This window comes from Adiantum capillus-veneris, chromosome 11 (assembly GCF_014529385.1).
Source record: "Adiantum capillus-veneris isolate H3 chromosome 11, ASM1452938v2, whole genome shotgun sequence".
Taxonomy (NCBI): Eukaryota; Viridiplantae; Streptophyta; class Polypodiopsida; order Polypodiales; family Pteridaceae; genus Adiantum; species Adiantum capillus-veneris.
The window spans coordinates 50,117,312-50,136,997 of record NC_140941.1 but is presented as its reverse complement, the minus strand read 5'-3'; the positions used below and the strand labels follow the sequence as shown (position 1 = coordinate 50,136,997).

General features: G+C 40.5%; 1 protein-coding gene and 1 pseudogene across 1 annotated transcript; one reads left to right on the top strand and one right to left on the bottom strand.

Moving 5' to 3' along the window:
* The first annotated feature begins 2,904 nt into the window (after nt 1–2,904).
* Nucleotides 2,905–3,540, top strand: LOC147447220 (uncharacterized). The gene has a single exon (XM_086524279.1). It carries the CDS (start codon nt 2,978–2,980, stop codon nt 3,383–3,385), a length of 408 nt encoding a protein of 135 aa, XP_086380405.1. The 5' UTR covers nt 2,905–2,977; the 3' UTR covers nt 3,386–3,540.
* A 4,213-nt stretch (nt 3,541–7,753) lies between these two features.
* LOC147447219 (senescence-associated protein AAF, chloroplastic-like) lies at nt 7,754–12,945 on the bottom strand (annotated as a pseudogene).
* Between the last annotated feature and the right edge of the window lie 6,741 nt (nt 12,946–19,686).

Below are 19,686 nucleotides of genomic sequence, written 5' to 3'. Positions count from 1 at the left end.
GAGGGGATTAATGACATGCCAAAGGCATAAACCCCACTGCTCAAGGAGGTTGGGAGGTCCATTCCAAGGAGTCCCACCAGGGTCTTCAGAAGGCCACCCTCGAGCTTGGTTTCATACTAATTAACTTTTGGCCTTACATTACTCTCCCCTTGGAGAAGTGTTTCGTCCTCAAAAACAAAAGTGGGAATTTATTCCCAAGGGCACTAATATTTTCCCAAGTGGTACCTTCTTCACGTCGGTCTTTTCACTTGAGTGATGCTTTGACAATGCACATAATGATCAGTACATAAATCATGATAGTCTAAAATGCACCCAATTTCATGCAATTGGGTTGGAGGTTCAATGAAATCAACCAAACTCTCTTGTTCCATGACATTTTCATCCATATGTAAGCGTTTTACATGAACGACATACATGTAAAATGGGATGAATACAAGAGTGTGTAGTTAAAGAGAGTTTGTAAGCCATATCTCCAACTTGCTTGAGTACCTTAAACAACCCACAATATATCATAGATAATTTAGGTGTTGGCCTAATTTTCAATAAAAATTTGAATTCTCTAACACATGTAGAAATACCTCTTCCCCTTTCCTAAAGGCTACTTGTTGACGTTTCTCATCAGCGTGTTTTTTTATCTATCATGTCTTTGTCGAACATTTTGTCAAGCAAGTTTTAGTATATCCATATGACCTTGGAGAAAATCCTTGACCTGATAAAGTCTCTCAGTTGCCAACCCCACCATCATTGGTGATCTAAGTTGAAAACCATACATAAGCATGAAAGGACTAAATTCAGTCATCACATGCTTTGCACTATCAGAAGAAAAATCTAAAATAGGGAGATAATTTTTCCAATAAAATAGCTTTTTGCTAATGTATTCACTTAGAATATCCTCTAGCACTAGATTAACAATTGCAAGTTGCCCATCCATCTCGAGATGATGATTGGTACTATGGAGTTGTGTTTCCAAACCATTTAGAGACAATCTTCAAACCATTTACAAAAATTGTTCTTGATATGACATGCTTGAAGTTGTCTAATAAACAAATTCGACCAGTACATAGGGTAGCTATCTTGATACACAATTGTAGAAACAGGCACCAATGTTAGTCCTAGAGACCATATTCTCTCATGGGGTCACTTAATAATTAGGTGACTATCATGTGAGTTCAGCATAAGGAGTTATTATTTTAATTTTTTTCTCACAATTGCACATACAAAAGGGTGCCATAAAATAGAAGTGATTTTTTTTTAACAAATTGAATAGAAAAAAATGCATTTTTTTTGTACAAATTTCACAGATAAGGAGTTTTATAAATAATCCTTGAACGCACGTGATATACTTAATTTTTACTGTGACACCCCCCCCCCCCCGCCCCGAGCATATTCTCCACATGTGGAATATGTCTCATATAGTGAATGTAGGTATGAAACCTCAATAAAAAGAATTCAAAACCGTGCACTTTATAGAGAAGGACTCGGCGTGAAATCTAAGGTTTTCAGGTTTGCCTTGTGCTGTTCTTTGTGCCATTTCTTCATGGATTTGAGATGCCTCTCTCTAAGAATCCTTTGATGCAATTTAGAGGGCCGAGAGTTATTGTATCTGGTAGTTGGATTTGGGATTGAATGGGAAAAACAAACCCATCCTATAGATTATAGTAAATGCTATATGGGAAGAATTCTTGCTTTCAACTCACTCAAGAAACTTTTCAAATGCATATTTGAGGGAGATCAAACCTCCTACATGCTCTCATGGGACAACTTGCGTATGCATATCGTGCGGCAAGTGTAAACCATTCTCAATGAAAATTGTGGACAAGGATGTGATATTGACAATGAGCTATCAGTGACTGAGTTTTCGGCATTTTAAAAGATAGTGAGTCAAATATTTTCATGCTCTAATGTATCTCCTATTGTGGAAATGTCGATGGTCTTTGATGTAATTGATACATGTTGTGTTGATCCAGATGCCATGCATTTTGCAAATGCCATGGATGATGCATTGACTATGCAAATTATTTCTTTACATGAGGATACACATGAAGGAGATCCATGCTTGTTCAAAGATGGTTCAATTGCTAGTATGCCTATTATTGGATGTAGTGGTGCACCTTCTACGATGGGTAAGAGAGGTCCCCCTCCAAAGCGTATCATTGTGGGTCGAGGCCATCCAAAGGCTGATTTAGTTACCGATAGAAATGCTGGCCAAGAGACATGTAGCAATTTCCATATTATTGATGCCGTACATGAGAGCAAGCATGCTCCAAATAAGGGATACAAGCTTGTGAGAAGCAAGTTGTTAAGAAAGGTAGACCTTTAGATATGCGAGAGTTAGATGAATCTGGAGAGGAGAATGCCTCTATGGGAGAGGAAGATGAGTGTGAAGATGAACTTCTAGAAGCATTCTGGTCAAATTGCAAGGGGTGCTAAAACAAATTGCAGATGAATAGCATGTTGGATTGTATGGATAACCCTCTGTTTAAGTGCAACCACATGGACACTTGGTCAAAAGACTTCGACAATTATGTATATATTTTGAAACTCTTCTGCATCCCCTGCAATAAGAGATCGAATCTACATTGTTTTCTCCTTCTAATATAAATTCCCCCATTTTGTTGGTAAAGAAACAAACAGTAACATATAGTGAAGCGCCTCTATAAAAAAGGGGTGGTGATAAAAAAAGGGGTGGTGTGCAGGTGGTAGTACATCAGCTTTATTTGAATTTATCATGCAGGAGATGTAATGTCGGCTAATGAAGGCGGATGCATGATGGGGGGAGAGAACTGTGTGAGCACTAAAGGTGAGGAATGGCAGGCTCACATGGATTGAATGCAAGCGACAATGAGAGGGGGACTGGAGCGCCATTATAAACGAGGGGTAGTGGCGTTGTAGCAGCAGACAAAGAAGAGAGAGAGAGAGAGAGAGAGAGAGCCAATTGCTAATGCTGTAGAATATCGATCAGAGAAGAGGAGAGGATATGGAGGGGGCAAGATCAATGAAGGGGGGAATGTGGGTAATGCTGGCCATGATGGCGATAAGCGTGCTGATAGTGGGAGCGAGGGCGGGGAACGTGGTGATAAATGAGTCGGAGGCGCCCATCTCAATACAGCAGGCGAGTGTGAATGCGGTGAACAACAACGAGAGCACTGTGGTGGTGGCGCAGAATACGACGATGGAGCTGCCGGAGGGCTTTGCGGACGCCAGCGTGATGGTGCGCAATGAGGCCACGGGAGGCGTCTTCGGGCCCATCAGCCTTAGCCAGGACGATGCCATGCTGGTGCAGTCCAGCTCGTCAGGCTCGGTAACCAATGTGGTGTCCGTCCTGCTGGGCACCGTCGTGGAGGGCACCCTCACTGCCCTCCGCAAGCTCGTTGACGACCTCTAATCTCTCCCCCCCCCCTCCCCCTCTCCCTCTCCCTCTCCCTCTCCCAATGTCCTCCCCGCCGCTGATAAAGACTCTGTTGCCTTCTATGCTCTCCCTCGCCTGGAAGCCGTTTGTACCTTGTTGATCCGACATAGTGCATTTTCCCTCGAGTCAAATCTTACTCTTTTCTTCTTTGCTATGACAAATTTTCAGCGCACACGGTGAAGGCTTTTTGACATTTTAAAACAAAATGTTGAAAAGTGAGTCTCGGTGGCTTTTTAAATGAAGGACCCGAATAGGCCTATGTCCCCACGATTCATTTTAAATCCCAATCTGTGAGATATATCCTCCTCGAAAACTTAGTGGTTATTCACACAAAAGCTAGTTGTTTGTGGGTGTGTGCGCGCGCACCCACGTGTATAAATCGTGACGACAAGCAACTCTCTCTCGCAACTTGCTCCATCGAATCTAGGAAAGAAGCAAATTATAAGACCTTTCCTTATGCGAAGGTAAGGCCTTTCGCTATATATGTGCTTCTCTGATCCATGCTACAACCAGAGTGCCCTCCTCCTCCTCCCTTGGGACTAAGTGACACCCATATTAAATGCGGGGTGGAGTAATGGGATCGATGGTCGGGGCTGCGGGGCGGAATCTTGAGGCGTACAAAACCTGGCCAGCGGGAAAAACGAGGCGCACCGTCAAAAAGGCGAGGTGCATTAAACATGGCCAACGAGAAAAACAAGGTGCGGCAGAGCGATTTGAACCCAAGTCCTGGCCGTCTTAGTTTAGGGTCACATAGGCTAACCACCTCACCCGCGCATGCATTGTGTACTAACAACCCTTTTTACAACATTATATTATAAAATAAAATGCATTTCCCAGGCTATCCAGGTTTAGAGGTGCCCAGGTTTAGTTTTTGATTTGATTTTTGGGGCTGCGATCTTCTCGGCCTTCGCACGTGAGCTTCTTCGCCTTTGATCCCATTGTCTCCCCCTCTTAAATATGGGTGTTACTTAGTCCTGAGGCTCCTCCTCCTCGCCAACTGCTCGACTTAGATACCAGCTAGACATATTACCACATGCACAAATTTCCACGGGGTCCCCTACCTCATTTGCATGCACAATGCTCATCCATATTCTCGAATGTGTCTCTCTTTTTTTTTCATGTGCTCTCTCTCTCTCTGGCGTGCTCGTGTGCCTAGGAGTGTTGTATCTGATTGTCTCTGTCTCGCTGAAGCGCTTGACAGATAATTATGGGAGGAGCGCTTTGCTCACCTACGAAGGGAATTTAGCTACTTGAGGCAAGAGTGATAGTGGAAGGTGAGATTGCTACTCAAGGGCTGTTGTTGGTGATAGAATAATCGAGACTCAAAGGCTAAAGTAGAGAGGGAGGGAAGACATCCTGGGCAGGGGAGGGGGGACTACAAGGGAGGAAGCGCGCAGGGGGGGAGGAGGGTTAGGCAGGTATTTTTAACTAATTCATTTTGTTTAAAAGGGAGCCATTATGTCTCCCCAATCTCCAAAAAATAACAAGTGAAAGGGTCAAGGTGGCTTTCTAGAAAACAATAGGAAAGTGATAATCATTAGGTTGAGTTCAACTCCTAGTAAAGGAAAGAAAAACTGATGAAATATGTGCGATAAAAAATCGTGCAAATTTTAAGTTTCTCCTGGAATTTCCGGTTTGCTTCTTTGTGAGAAAAAAACTCGGCCAACCACAGCTTAATAAAAGAGACTTTCCCAAATGTTGACTAGAATTAGTTTATAGAATGCAAAAAAAATCAAGCCATGTTATGCAGTGAAATGAAAAGTAAAATATAAAAACTCATCAAATATATATATATATATATATGTATGTATGTGTGTGTACCTATAAAATTTATTAGAATTATGCAAGGTGAAGCTTCACTTTAAAATTCTAAAAGAATAGAATGCAAGAAAAGACATCTCAAGATGTGAAATGAAAGGTAAAATAAAAAGATGTATTTATTATTTTTAAACTAAAATAACATTTAAAGTAAGTCTTCATCATCACTCATGAAAACATTGAAAGTATGCTTAATTATGCTTAATCCAACTCTCCTTACTCTAAGGCTTCTTTTAGAAATCCCATAGTTCTTTCAAAACATCTCAAGTATGCTAACCCAACTCTCCTCTAAGGCTTCTTTTAGAAAGCCTTTCAAAACATCTAAAGTGAGTAAGCATATCTCAAGTATGCCTAACCCAACTCTCCTCTAAGGCTTCTTTTAGAAAGCCAAAAAGCCTTCCAAGACATCTAAAGTGAGGAAGCAGATCTCAAGTATGCCTAACCCAACTCTCCTCTAAGGCTTCTTTTAGAAAGCCAAAAAGCCTTCCAAGACATCTCCAGTGAGTAAGCTAAGGGTAAGTTTATAAAAAAAAAATATTGGCAAAGGTGGAAAGTCAAAAGACATTATGGATAAAGTAAGTTAAGGATAAGTTTCTATGGTAGAAAGTCAAAAGACATTTTGTATTCATATTTCACATTGATAGATTTGTGTTTCTCAACTTTCTTTTAGAATTTTCTTCTCTTTAAAGTTATGTACTTAGTGAAATTTTTTTATTGAAGCCACTAAGAATATCTTAGGCTACTTAGGAAAACATATTATAAAAATTATTAACTTACGTTAAGAAAAACTAAGAAAAACTTTTTATAATAAAAAAGTCATGATGTCTTTTTCTTTTTCCTGCCTTACTCACAATTGTGAGTGGAGAAATTTTATATGAACTTGAAAGGAATACGATCACCCTCAAGCATTGTATGTGCCTTGAGCCTTGTCAACAATTCTATACAAGCCACAAACCCAACCAAAATTGTTATAAGAATAAGGGTGTCGTAATCAGAATAAGGGTCTCGTGAGAGGTATATGCAACTCAATGCATGGTGTCACTCTTTATCTCTGCCTAAAGTCCCTCTCTTAGCGCTTGCTACATGGATGAGCTTGGTGCTAAGGCACACCGCATCATCTTTATGATAAAGAATTCACGAGGCCTTAACTAAGGGGACCATTTACATACTAATAAAAGGCTTTCAAAAACTTTGTATGCCTTTTTTTTTCCTCCCATGGAACATGTTTTAAGATGCCAAAAATGAGAAGTAAGTGCCTCCAAGTTCATTTAGATGAGACAACACCCTATAAAATTGAACTTGGAAGTGTTTATTGTATCTTTTAAGTTGAATACATAATGTCTTTCGGAGGGAGCTGATAGATGAACCTCGTATAGTAAAACATAATCTTCGTGTCGAGTTCTAATGTATTTTTCAAAAAAATAATTTTTAAAGCAAGGATTCTATATGAAAAGTTACAAATAAAATAAGGAGTAAATATTTCATTCAAAACACATGATTTTAAGCTTACATCCTAATAAAATTATATAGTCAAATACCTGTATAGCAAGCATTGAACAATACATGCAAAATGCGGCTCCTCCTCTACACTATGTGTGGCTCGTATGGTTGGCTTCCACTTCACAAAAGCCTTGCCAAAGTGCTTTTGTCAAAAAGTCTAATTCGTTTGAGTGATAATCTAACCAACACACACTCACTTGTGTGCATGATATTGTTTCTCTGTCATCCACCCTAGCTAGCACGATCTCATCATTTGAGGTGTGTTGAAGACTCTATTCAAAGTATTCATTTCTCTTTTAGACCTTCCCTAGACAACAAAATTTCGACCTTCTAAGGTGCATACTCCTAAAGTTTTTGTAACACACTCTTTCATATTTAATAAATACTTCTAAATTCAGCACATGGCTGCTTGTAAAAGTTAGTGATTCTTTTCTCCTCTTCTCTAGAGAGTACTTATCCTTGCAAAAGATTGTTATATCATAAACGTAAGGAACTTGTCTTGCGCATGGTGAAATATGACCCTTTCCAAACAAATGATGAAACCACGAGGCCTTCCTATGAATGGCCACATGCAAATAATTTATTGGATCCTCTAAGAGAGCTCATTAGTTTCAACAATAGATTCTTTTCAATTGCTTTGGAGTTACTGTCAAAGCTTAATTGGGGGGGGGGGGGGGGGGGGGGGGGGGGGGTGTGTGAAGCACTCGTGAATCTTGAAGAGGATGATGCCAATGAATGATCATTTTGAAGGTCGAGATTGCCACCATCTCTCTCCCAAAAGAGTCCCAACCAGCCCCAACCCCACAGTGGGTAGTTCACGAGACTCAACGTACAACAAGAGGCGAGAAATTGGAGGCAAGAAGTAAATACAAACTGGGTTGGCAAACACGTCAGAGATGCAAGCATATCATTTGGTTGAGATGCATTTTCATTGACACGGACTCTTCATCTTGGTTTGCAATGGCAACAAGAGTTGATTACTCTACATTTGTAGTGGCGGACCAAAGTTTATTTCTACTTTATCAATCAATTCTCATCTTCATCATCCTCAGTTGAGCATAAGATTTCAAGAAAGGTTCCATCTGCTCTTAAAGTAAAACTAATATATGAATCCATTTGCCATTGATTTCTAAATTTATATAAAGCCTTCAATGCAACTGTGGCCACGGACGAATTGGCAGGATTGACATCTTCTGCAAGCCTCTGCAAAGCACCCATTCCAAAATTTCCTAATTCCCAAAGAGATGGAGCATTTCCAAGCGCATTTGCCAAAGCTTGCCTGGTAGCCACATAGATAGTGATTTTGCACATTTAGCAAGCATAGCTACACTAATTGCACCATCGACAACATCCATGTCCAAAACTGTTGCAATTATCAACTTAAGCTCTTTTAGGTCATTCCATCTGCTTGTGACAATGCCAATGCCATAGTCTTTTCATATGTCAATCACACGTTGGACGCACACAGGTACAAAAGTACGGATCAGACTACCTGAAATTCCACCCGTCAATCTTCAGATAGCCTACTACATAGGATGCTACATACTACACCACCATGTTTAAACCTTTATACACAAAGACAAAACCATAGAAACTTTAGAAATTAGAATTTAGAGATTGGCTTGTTTCTCAATATGCACACGTGACACGAGCGATGGTATAGTCACTAGTGGATACACCAAATTCCAATCAAGCTTCAATCAATGACCATGTGTCAATCAGGCCTGTAGAAAGAGAATAAAAAGTGGTGAGATGGTCCCTCTAAGTAATAAAGTAACCTACAAAAAAAAGGAGTGACAACTGTAGAAGCAGGCCAAAAGATTTTAGGAGTGTAGTATCTTGAAGACTGAATCCAAAACATAAGTAGAGACTAGATGCTAGAATCTAAATTGTAGAGTCAACACTGAACACCATACGACATAAGTAAATGTCCAAAACCATGGTCCATAAATAGGTGGCTAGGTGCAGTGAGCTCTAACTCTCACCATAGCTCACATCCTCATCGTCATAAGCATCATCATCCTCGTCCTCATCCTCATCTTCATCGTCATCCTCATCACCACCAAATGAGCATGATGATCCAATATGAATGGTACCAACAATGGGAATAGGCTCTATTGTGTCTGTAGTACTCACTGCAATGGCTTCCTTAATCTCTTTCAAGGCAAACAAGCGGTCCTCATCTTTTTTCTTACTAAGCATTTCCAATGTGACCTAAATTCTTGCATAGCCGCGCTCTTTGATTTTGGATATGAGCCTCAAGTTCGTGTGTATGTACACAAGATTCTTTGTATGAGATGGGAGTAGCCTATTTATTCTCTTGGTATCAATGAGAGAGAAGGTGCTCCAATTTCTCTTACATGGAAAGACACATGTCCCTTGAGAAAGCACCCTCAAAGCAAGAGCTTGCAAAGCGGGTGTGCAAGCCCCAAAAGTTTCCCACCATTTCACTCCATCTTGCATCCTGTTTGAATCTTTTGCAACTGGATGAGAAAATGACTTGCTTTCCGCTTTATAAATGTCAAACTCATCAATTAGGGTGCCTTGCAAGGTCAAATCACCCTTGGTGTACTTGTCCAAGAATGTCATCCATCCTTCATGCACCTCGCCATCACTTTCTTGCCCTTTTCCTCTTCGATCGCCATATAAGATGCAACATGTATCCAACATCATGTAGTGATGTGTGCAACATATTCCATCTTTCAATGCATACATCCCTAATCTCTCTCATCCTTGCAATATCAATGCCTTGCATGTTTTCAATTTACTCTACCATGCAATTCGTAAGCTCGTACATAAGCCCCATGGTGAATCCTCCCCTGTCAGCCAAACGGAGAATTTAAGGACAAATTTTCAAAATCAGCCTGGTGTCTTACGAAAAGGATGCATTGAACACAATGTTAGAGACCTCGGTGGCCTTTTTAGTCTTGGATCTCTTCATCTTCACAAATTCTTTCATCAATCATAAGCTTGCACATACCTTGCATGAATCTCTTATCCACAAGATTGGCTAACATAATAAATTAATATGCAGATCGAGTGGTTGACAGCTTCACCACGTTCTTCTTGCTAGGTTACCGAAACAATACCAAAACAGTAGACTTTCTTGTCACAAAATGTGACAATCTTTGTTGCATCCTCAAGCACTTTTGAAACCTAACCAATCTGTCCAATGTCCTCAAACAAAAGGTCCGAGCAATAGCAAGCACATTTGGTAAAAAATTGTGTTTGCACTCCCTTTCAATCATCTCCCTAGCACCAACACAATTGGTTGCATTGTCCATGCATACTTGTAAAACATTTGTTGGGATAACCTGTTTGAAATGCTTAGCAATGAATTCCAATGTCTTTGTTTCCCCAGATGTGTCTATACCTTTCAAAAACAATGACCCATTTATAGAGCATGCAATAAAATTAATGATAGACCTTTGCATAGTGTCCGACCATCCATCACACACAATAGGGCATCCATATCTTTTCATTTCTCGCATACACCCATGATCTCACTCTTTATGCATTTGACCTATTCATTCAATTTTGTGGTGCGCAAAGCATGATAAGATGGGGGGATATACGAAGGACCTGCTTATCCAATAGCTTTCACCATTTGCAAAACATAAGGCTCCTTACTTTTCATCTAGGAATATCTTCAACATAAAAAAACCTCCGCATGGCTTGGTATGCTTGCTTCTGTGTTTGCAAGCCAAATGCATTTGTCAAACCCCCTTGAGCAGCCTTCCTCTTCTTGCTGGAGGATCCCACATCGGACTTGGAAGAGCCACTTATGTTAGTCATTCCCTTAGCATGTGTACTCATTGAAGCACCTCCTTGAGCTTGAGAGGCGTCTTCTTCCAAGTCATTGACCAATGCATCCAGAAAAGCATCTCTGTCTTCTCCCTCTGACCTTGCATCTGCATGCAATCTTCTAACAATCTCTACAACATCGGCTAGGGCCTCGTCACATGGGCCTCCCACACTATGGCCAACAATGACCAAAATATGTGCACGGATACACAAAGGACCACCATCCCATGAATGCCACATAATGAACATTTTGCTTTTGGGAGGCACTTTACTTGCTGCACATATTGCCACTCGAGACGCTTTGTTCGGCCCATTTGGATTCTGAACAGTGTCTTTGCTCTTGAGAAAACATCACACCACGTGATGGTTTAGGCTTCGTGGACGCGGGAGAAGATGAAGGACCATGGTGAGCAAGAGATGGCGAGACTCGAGAGGATGGGCTTGCCATTAAATCTCACCGTCCCTTAGTCTCTGCAGTGCCTGCATATAGTATACAGAGAGCTGCAGACATAATACAAAGAAGCAGAACTGTTCGCGCGGCCAAATAAGTGAATCGGCAAAATTTTGGGGCCTTTTTTTCTTGCATTGCTTGGCCGTACATAATGTCTTTCCGTACTTGATCCGTACTCGTACTCGTACGAGAGTACAGCTGGTCAACTGGACGCGTCCGAAAAAAACTATGGCCAACAATATATCCTAATATGCATCTTGAAGAGCCGTTAATCGGTCAAGAATGGGGTTACCACCAGGATGAACTCGAATGGGGGATGTATCTCTGCTCCCCAGTGAAGATTCTTGAGAAAGACCGTGAATATTATTGAGCTCATTGTGCCTCGTATAAGCCCGCTTTGCCATTCCATTGTGGATGCTCTTCACAAGCTGCAAAACAATCTAAGCATCGTCCATGGCACGCCTTTTATCCCTGAGATCTGCTAGTCTTAAATCAACGTCTAAAGCCCCATCACTCCAGTGCTTTTAAGCAACTGTCTTCAATTGTTCTGATGCTTCATCCCTAAGATTCGTGGCCATGGAGTGTAGTTGAGCAACATTGTTGGAGGTGTCTATTTCAAGATTCAATGTATCCTCTCTGACACGGACATCAAGCTTTAGGAAGCCTGAACCTAAAAGAGCGACACCTTGTCCTGTCCTTCAATCCAGCCTCTCAAACCTTCGGGCAATAAGAAGGGAGCCTTCCCTAGCATCATTACAAGCACGACGAGCTGCCACCTCTAGCCCCATGCAATACTGAGAAGAAGATTTTTCCAGTGTCCGCTCTTGACAAGTTATATTTGGGCTACGACAAGGTGCATCTCTTCAGATTACATAATCCTCATCACTAGTCCAACAAGCACAAATTAGGCTATCTCTAAATATTGGACTTTCAAGGATGTGGCACCCTTGAGAGTCGTCCAAGTGGCGATTGTTTGACCTGCTGGGCCGGTGCAGCCGGTCGCATTTTGACCCTTAGCTTTTTCGCAAGCCTCCTGGTTTGCACAAACAGTGACATGCTCAATCAAAAAAAGTGATTAAACAAAACGGACCATTCACCCACAAGGTTTGAACACCGGCGCCCGCTAAGAGAGGCCATTGCACAACCACTAGCATAACTCCGCTGCTCAATCCCCAGCCCATGTTCAAACGGATATAATGTTTAAAAGGGGGGGGGGGGGGGGTGTGGTTGTTTAAACCCTTCGTAAAAATAACTGGTTGTCGGTGGAAGGGACTCCTTGCGACGTCGGCAGAGAGTCCAACATCTAGGACGAGCCCACAAAAACTTATTTTAATATGAGAATTCCTACATCACATGTATGTCTCATGCCGGGCAGAATCCCCCACCATAACCCCTGACCACTATAACGACCACTAGAGATTAAACCTCAAAAAAAGGAATGGCTTGTCAATACACTGGCAGGATCTTGGATACGGTATGGCTCTGTTGTAAGGATCTTTGTCCACATAAGTTCTCCTACAAAGAAGTTCTACTTGGTGAGTAAGGATCTTGACATCCCCATATGGAATGAGTGGAGGTTTATATATTATCCGAAGAAGATCTCCCAGAGAGCTCTACTGCAAATGAAGGAAGTCAAGGAGGAACCTTTGTAAACATGTTATTCAAAAGTCCCAGAGATGGCAATCATGGAAGTTAACAGTGTTAAAATACTACTCAAGAGAGAGACTAATGATGATCATGATTTGTCTCAGTTTGTAATTCTTTTCTTTTTATATGTGGGTGCCTCTCCTTAATCCTGATAGGCATTGTAATTCTTCCTTTTTCGTAATCTAAATTCTAGTTTTGTCAAAAAAAAAGAAAAGGAATGACCTTCTTTTGAGAGACCAATGAAGGCCTAGAACTGATGGGGTTGCTGAGCCAACATATTGGTAGAACGTGCTAGGGCTTGAGACAACTCCATCATGCAGAATTGACACGGGAAGCAATCCCCACCCCAAGAATCTCCTGCAGACAAAGTCGCAGAAAGGTATCTTTCTATCCCTGCTCTGGTCCATCTCTCTCCTTCCGCTCCTTTCGTTTCCTCCCTAGTCGAGTGAGCCCACACACTCGCCTAGCTGAATCCCCCCACCCTCGTACACCTCTACCACATCCCCAAACAAAGATTTCTTCACTCTTGCCTGCTTCCACACTTTTGAATCCTTCTACCCCGCCTCCTATTGCGATCATAGCCAATCACCCCAATTGCCCGTTGAATGTCGCCGCCAAAGGCTTGTCCACCAGTTGCACTAGTACGGTTGATCGCCTTCGGTGGCCTCTCTCTCCCTCTTTATCGCATGCACAGGGGTTTCTCTCAGTTTTGGAGTTTAGCCTTAATGTCATAGATTTTGACACGTGTAAAGGGATCTCTCTTATGCCATATTATGCTAGTTTAGATTTTTGTTTGCCTTGCAATAGCTTCTTGGAGACCCCTTATTTTCTTGGCCCTTAATGAAGGCCCAATACCCCCCACTTCCAATCTTAAAGGATTACATTCAATGTACATCGACTCAAGAGAAAAAGCGGACTTTGTTATTTTTTATAGTTTGTGAGATAATGAATTCGAAGCTATCATTTCCATACGCACTGACCTCACACTCTCATAAATGATTGACTTACTAGCCAATTGCAACATTTCTTTAGTTTATAAAATATCAAAAATTACTTCTTCTTCTCAGCCAGAAAACTAAAACACAACTCTAAAGCCTTTGCCCTTTGGGCAGGCCAAAAGAGCCAGAAAACTAAAACACAACTCTAAAGCCTTTGCCCTTTGGGCGGGCCAAAAGAGCCAGAAAACTAAAACACAACTCTAAAGCCTTTGCCCTTTGGGCAGGCCAAAAGAGGCACTGCATGATGCTCTTGCATTCCTTATCCAGTTACTTACCCAATGAAATAGCAAATGCAATGCTTGCAACCTATATTTTACTAATTTTATGCATGATGCCCTTGCATTCCTTGTCCAATTACTTACCCAGGAAATAGCAAATGCAATGCTTGCAACCTATATTTTACTAATTTTATGTATGATGCCCTTGCATTCCTTGTCCAATTGCTTAATCAAGGAAATAGTAAATGCAATGCTTGCAACTTATATTTTATTAATTTTATGCATACATTTTTGCCTTTGTATAGAGCGCCAGGCTCTTGAGCTTTTATTTACACATATCATCCCCCCCTCCCCCCCTCTCTCTATATGTTAGAATCACTCTCTTATACACATCATACCATGAGCTTCTCTCAAACTCCCTCACTCAACTCAACTGTGTAGTTCTTTCCCTTCGGATTTATACCTTTCATGCAGATGCTTGGCATTTCCATTAGTCTTATGTGGACCTTCATCCTCGATACTGTCAAAAATGCTTCCCACCTAGGTATGAGCTATTATAAAAACACACAAACACACACACATTCACAAGAAAACCTACACGTACTTAGTCTTAGATATGCACATGTAGATCTACAAACATATACTTACACAATGAGTGAAAACTGGAACTCGGATACATGTACTTATTGAACTATATTGTTAACACATACGCCTTCTCACGTGTGCACTTAGTTATGTATACACACATACACATCTACATAGTTACACATACATGAGATTTAGATATGCCATATATAGATACACATATATCAAGATTCTCAATAGGTGTCGTCAAGGAGCACGTGGTGATTTCAAGCTCATTCACAAAGGTGATTCTGCATAGACATTAGTTCTTGGGTGGATACACATACATCAAGATTCTGAATATGTGTTTTTAAGGAGCACGTGGTGATTTCAAGCTCAATCGTGAAGGTTATTCATAGACATTAGTTCTTGGGATGGTATACACTTATAGGTGTGAGCACTTTTGGTCACATGAGTTGGTTGCTCCTTCAAAAGAATTGTCAAAAGGAATAAGGTAGGCTCTTTTGAATTGTAGTATGATTTGCCATGACCATGTATGCCATAAATACAATAATGGACAGGTATTTGGATGAAATAACACTTATTTGGAACTTTTTTCTTATAAGATTCTCAAGTGAGATCTCACATGTTCTTATGGCTTATTTTGAAAAATTTCTCATTGTATAAAGGAGACTCTGTCCAATTTTCCTTAAGGTAGACAAAAATACATGCTTCAAAACTATTTTGTACTGATGAAAATAGTAGCGTCCGCACCCTCACCTTTTTTGCTAAAACGGTGTATTTGCGATGAATAAAATCTACTAATGTGACACTTAAAACGTATTCATTGTGTGCATTATATTAAAGCTTTTTTCTACAAGTTGCTAGGATGGTAGTATTTCTGCACACCGATAACAAGGGGAAGGGGTCGTCGACACCTATCTTTCCAATAAAATATTAACAAGATTATTGGCGGTGTTCTTGTTTTTGTTTCTTGGATGGCGGTAACAAGTTCCTTTCTTGGAATGCGATCTAGACTGCAATTGTAAACATGGATCAAGAAATAATAGGCAGTGTAATTTACATAACCAAGAATTATGTATATGTGACATAGTGTTATAGAGATCATGTAATAAGGTAACATCTTATTTTACAACTCGTTTTCAATTTTAAATCTCTCAACGAGTAAATAATGTGGCTATTGTAAAGACATATTTCTTTTGGTTACTATGCACACAATGTCTGGTCTCTAATCCCATTGTATGGCTTAATAGTTTGCGAAATCAAACTATTTTTAGATAATCAATCTTAAACACACTCTCTGCAAATTCAAGCTACCAATGAGGCATACAATACACAGGTTAGTCAAATCCTACATTCAAAAGTTGATTGGAATGGCCCAAAAGATAAGCGTAATCATCTATACACACATGCATGTATACTTGTTGAATTTGCAAATGCGAAGTTGAAAGAAAAGTCCCCACATTTTTGGGCAGGAATCGACATTTTTGCAATAAGTTTGGATTCTTGAACACATGCATGTGAGATTACAGTCATGTATTTTGGCACTTTTATTTTGACCTTGACGTATTAGCCTTGTACAAAGGAAAATTTGCATTGCATAAATAGACATTTTGTAGATTCATGGTTTTTAAACAAACTTGACTTTATGATGTCGTGCAGCTCCGCTTTCAGGATAGGAAAAAGACCAAAGAAATGCAAGCTAAGCTTCTCTGAAGCCTACACAATTAGTGAGCAGTGATCAGGGCTTGTTAACAGGCCAAGTTTAATGATTAGTGTATGTCAAATGTGGCTTAAAAGGGCCAATATTTATGCCTTAATGATGCCAAAAATGAGTATGCTTGAAGTGAGCACAGATGGGAGATTATAATCTAGAACTTTGGTGCTTGAAGTGCTCTACCAGCTTGTCTTTACGGCTCGTCGCTTGGAGCTACGGTGAAGTAGTTATGGCAGTTTGAAGTTTAAGTTGATTACAGATCCGTACCGAATTGGGCAACTGCAATTGAGGTGACAGAATTGAAATCAATGCATGGGCTTAAAGTTATCACTTTATGGAGTGCGTCGGTCTTTTCAGATCTGTGATCGGAGTTATGGTTACCGACGTATCACCAGATTAAAATTCACCGGGGGCCGATTCCGTACCAATCTGGTCTGCTCGATCGGTGTGCCATTGAGGCGGTCTGGGGCGGGCAACAAGAGAGGCGACCTCTAAACGCCTCTCAAGGCTCCCGTGCTGCTCAATTGGGGCTAGGGCAACCACAAGCAAGAAACAACAACAAAAAACCCACAGCCAAACAAATGAAGGGGCACCACCTACTTATGGTATGCGAACTAGGACGCAAGAGAGATTTTGACACAACCAAGAGGATGCGCCACAAAACACACACAAGAAACCTCACACCAAGACTCACATAAAATGGGCCAGAGAGAGCTAGAGCAAAGGGAAGAGAGAGAGGAATGGATCTTACGTAATACCTTATTTGTGACTTGCAAATGGAGATGGTTCCTTATGTTCCAATCGTAGAGCTTGTACAAAACTCACTCAATGCTTAGTGAATGCTAAACATTGCCAACACACACACACTGTCTTAGGGTGTGGGAGACCTCTCACCACATACCCTCTTATAATGGACACAAAATTGGCAATGAAAACACACTAAAACACTTTCTAAAACAAGATAAACAATAAAACTTAAAGTACACAAGTCACCTTGAATTCACTAAACCATATTGCACAAGTGGAAGGACGAAGATTTCAACGTCGAATCATGCCTTTGATGCACCAAAACTCAATTTATTGATGATGGAGGAACATATACAATAGTGGTTTTGAGATATTGAACTCACGCTCTCTCACTTGCAATGTGTAGCTTGAAAGCTTCTCTCACACCAAGAGTGAAGCTCACAATGTGCTTGCTACACCTAAGTCTCTCCTCACGCATACAGTGTTGGGGTGCTATGTGAGATATTGGATGTTGTTTTACAAGAAGGAGAGGGGCCTATTTATAGGTTGGAGACCCCTCATTAAGATTATTGGAAATCCTAATTTGCAAGCCAACAAATCAAGATTATGATTTTTTCTAAATATCAAAATATTGCGGGCTCTCTTTGTCTGCTTGAGTCATGGATGTGGGCTCAAAAGAGAGCATTATTGATGGTAGATAAGGTGAAAGTAGAGTTTGAAGAAAGGGGGGAGAGAGAGAGAGAGAGAGAGAGAGAGAGAGAGAGACTATGCACATGTCTTGAGGTGAGGTGTCTTTTATGGTTAGGTCAATGGCTATTTTGTGTTAGTATGTTAGTGGTTAGTGTTAGTAATCACTAGAAAGTTAATGATATATTTACAATGGGTAGAATGGGATGGATGGTTCAATGAAGTGAGGAAATCCTTGTGATGGTGAAGCTTGAAGAAGTTTTTGACTTACTTGTATAGGTTCTCAAAATGACTATCGATCTTCTTCTTTGTCTTCTCTTCTTTACGCCACAGCCGCCAAGGTTGATTATCGCGATGCAATTGGTAATTTGGTTGATGAGATCTCTTGATTTGCAGAGGTTAAGCATGGTTTACACGCGAAATTTTATGTATATAGAGAAGGGGTAAGATGGAATTATACTTTGGAAGTAATAGAGAGAGGCATAGAGATGGTGTATGTACATGGAGAGCTCATATGAGAGCTATGGGAGTAAGAGGGGAGGTTAATGGTGAAAAAGGTGAGAGAAACCATTGAAGGTGCAGGTTTGAGTGAAGGATTGAGAGGAATGAGTGTGAGTGTGTGTAGAACTGTGGAAAGAGGTGAGAGAAGACTAAGGGCTACTTGTGGGCAGACTGGGGTCCACTCAAAAAATCCTAGCTCACCGGTGGTTACTCGAAAAATCACCAAAATGTTTGAGGTGATTATTCAGCTCTTGTTCCACATTTTCTCTTTTGACCACCGCTTCAAATTCGGAGTGGAGATGGGTGCCAAAAATCTCACCAAAAAGCGTGTTTTTTATTCTTGCAAAAGTCTTTTAGTGGCCCCCTCCTTGTTGAATTTGTACAATGCATCCAAGAGTGATCCCCTCCCTTGTCATATCATAATACAAAGCATCCAAGTTGACCTTTACACATGCATGGAGGAGGATTATTGGTGAATAAAGCAATATATACATGGTGGGACTAGTATATGGACTATTGATGGATTTTAGCTCAACGAGCACATGGTGTTAGAATAATGAGTAAAAATAATAATAAAAATATGAAGGAATTTTGGATATGGAAAGATATTGGAATCATATGATATGGTCTCTCTTTGTATTATTTTGGGTGAAAGAGGAAAAGGTATGCAAGTAAATAATATAATAAACGTGACTAAGGGAGTAGAGATCAATTTTTTGTTTTCAGGAGGGTGAGGGTGAAAATGTGGGGGTGATTTGGATATGGGAAAAATATGAGGTTAGAGTATGTATACATTGGAAAATATATACTTATGGTGTAAGAGGATGAAAGAAGGCATACTCAGGTTTAATAAAACACACACCTAAGTATAAATATTTAAATAAAATATTAAAATAATTATAAAAATCCCTATATTTAGGCCATATATACAATGCAATATTTACACACAAATAGGCCATAATATATTTTATTTTATTTATTTTTTTGGCTCAACTAGCCCAGTGACTAGCTAGCTGAGGGTTTTAAGAAGATATGGGAGAAGCCACAGTGTTTAGGTGATTTTGGTAGGGTGGGATAACTCACTATGACAATTACGGAGAGCCGAAAAATGGCTATCATTAGCCCTCCCCCAAGATGATGGTATATTCATGTACCATCATAGAGCATCTTTTTCAAAGAGAGTGCTTCAGAGTCCTTGACGAGATCTTCATTGTTTGGCCGCTTAGCATTTTGGCTAGAGTTACACTTATGCTTTATGGAACAATACTTACATGATATAGCTGCCTTTTGACAGATCTTTGGTAGATCCTTTGGTAGAAGGCGACTTAAATAAGGCTTCAAGGGATACCCGTTTACCTTCGTGGAGTGCTCTTTACTATTCCAATCCATAAGCTGATAGTAACTTGAATTGAAATCCTTATTGACTATGTATGGCCCTTGCCATCTAGTTTCAAACTTGGCATCAAAACGATTGTCAAGTCGATTGTCATACCTTAGCACAAGCTCTCCTTCCTTGATGCCTTTGTGCTTCAGTTTCTTGTCGAGCTTTTCTTTCGCTTGTGTGGCTTTCCTCTTGTAGCACTCATAAGATGCTTCCCTTTTCC

Coding starts and splice junctions, on each gene's coding strand:
- LOC147447220 (XM_086524279.1), top strand. CDS start 2,978: ATGGAGGGGGCAAGATCAATGAAGGGGGGAATGTGGGTAATGCTGGCC.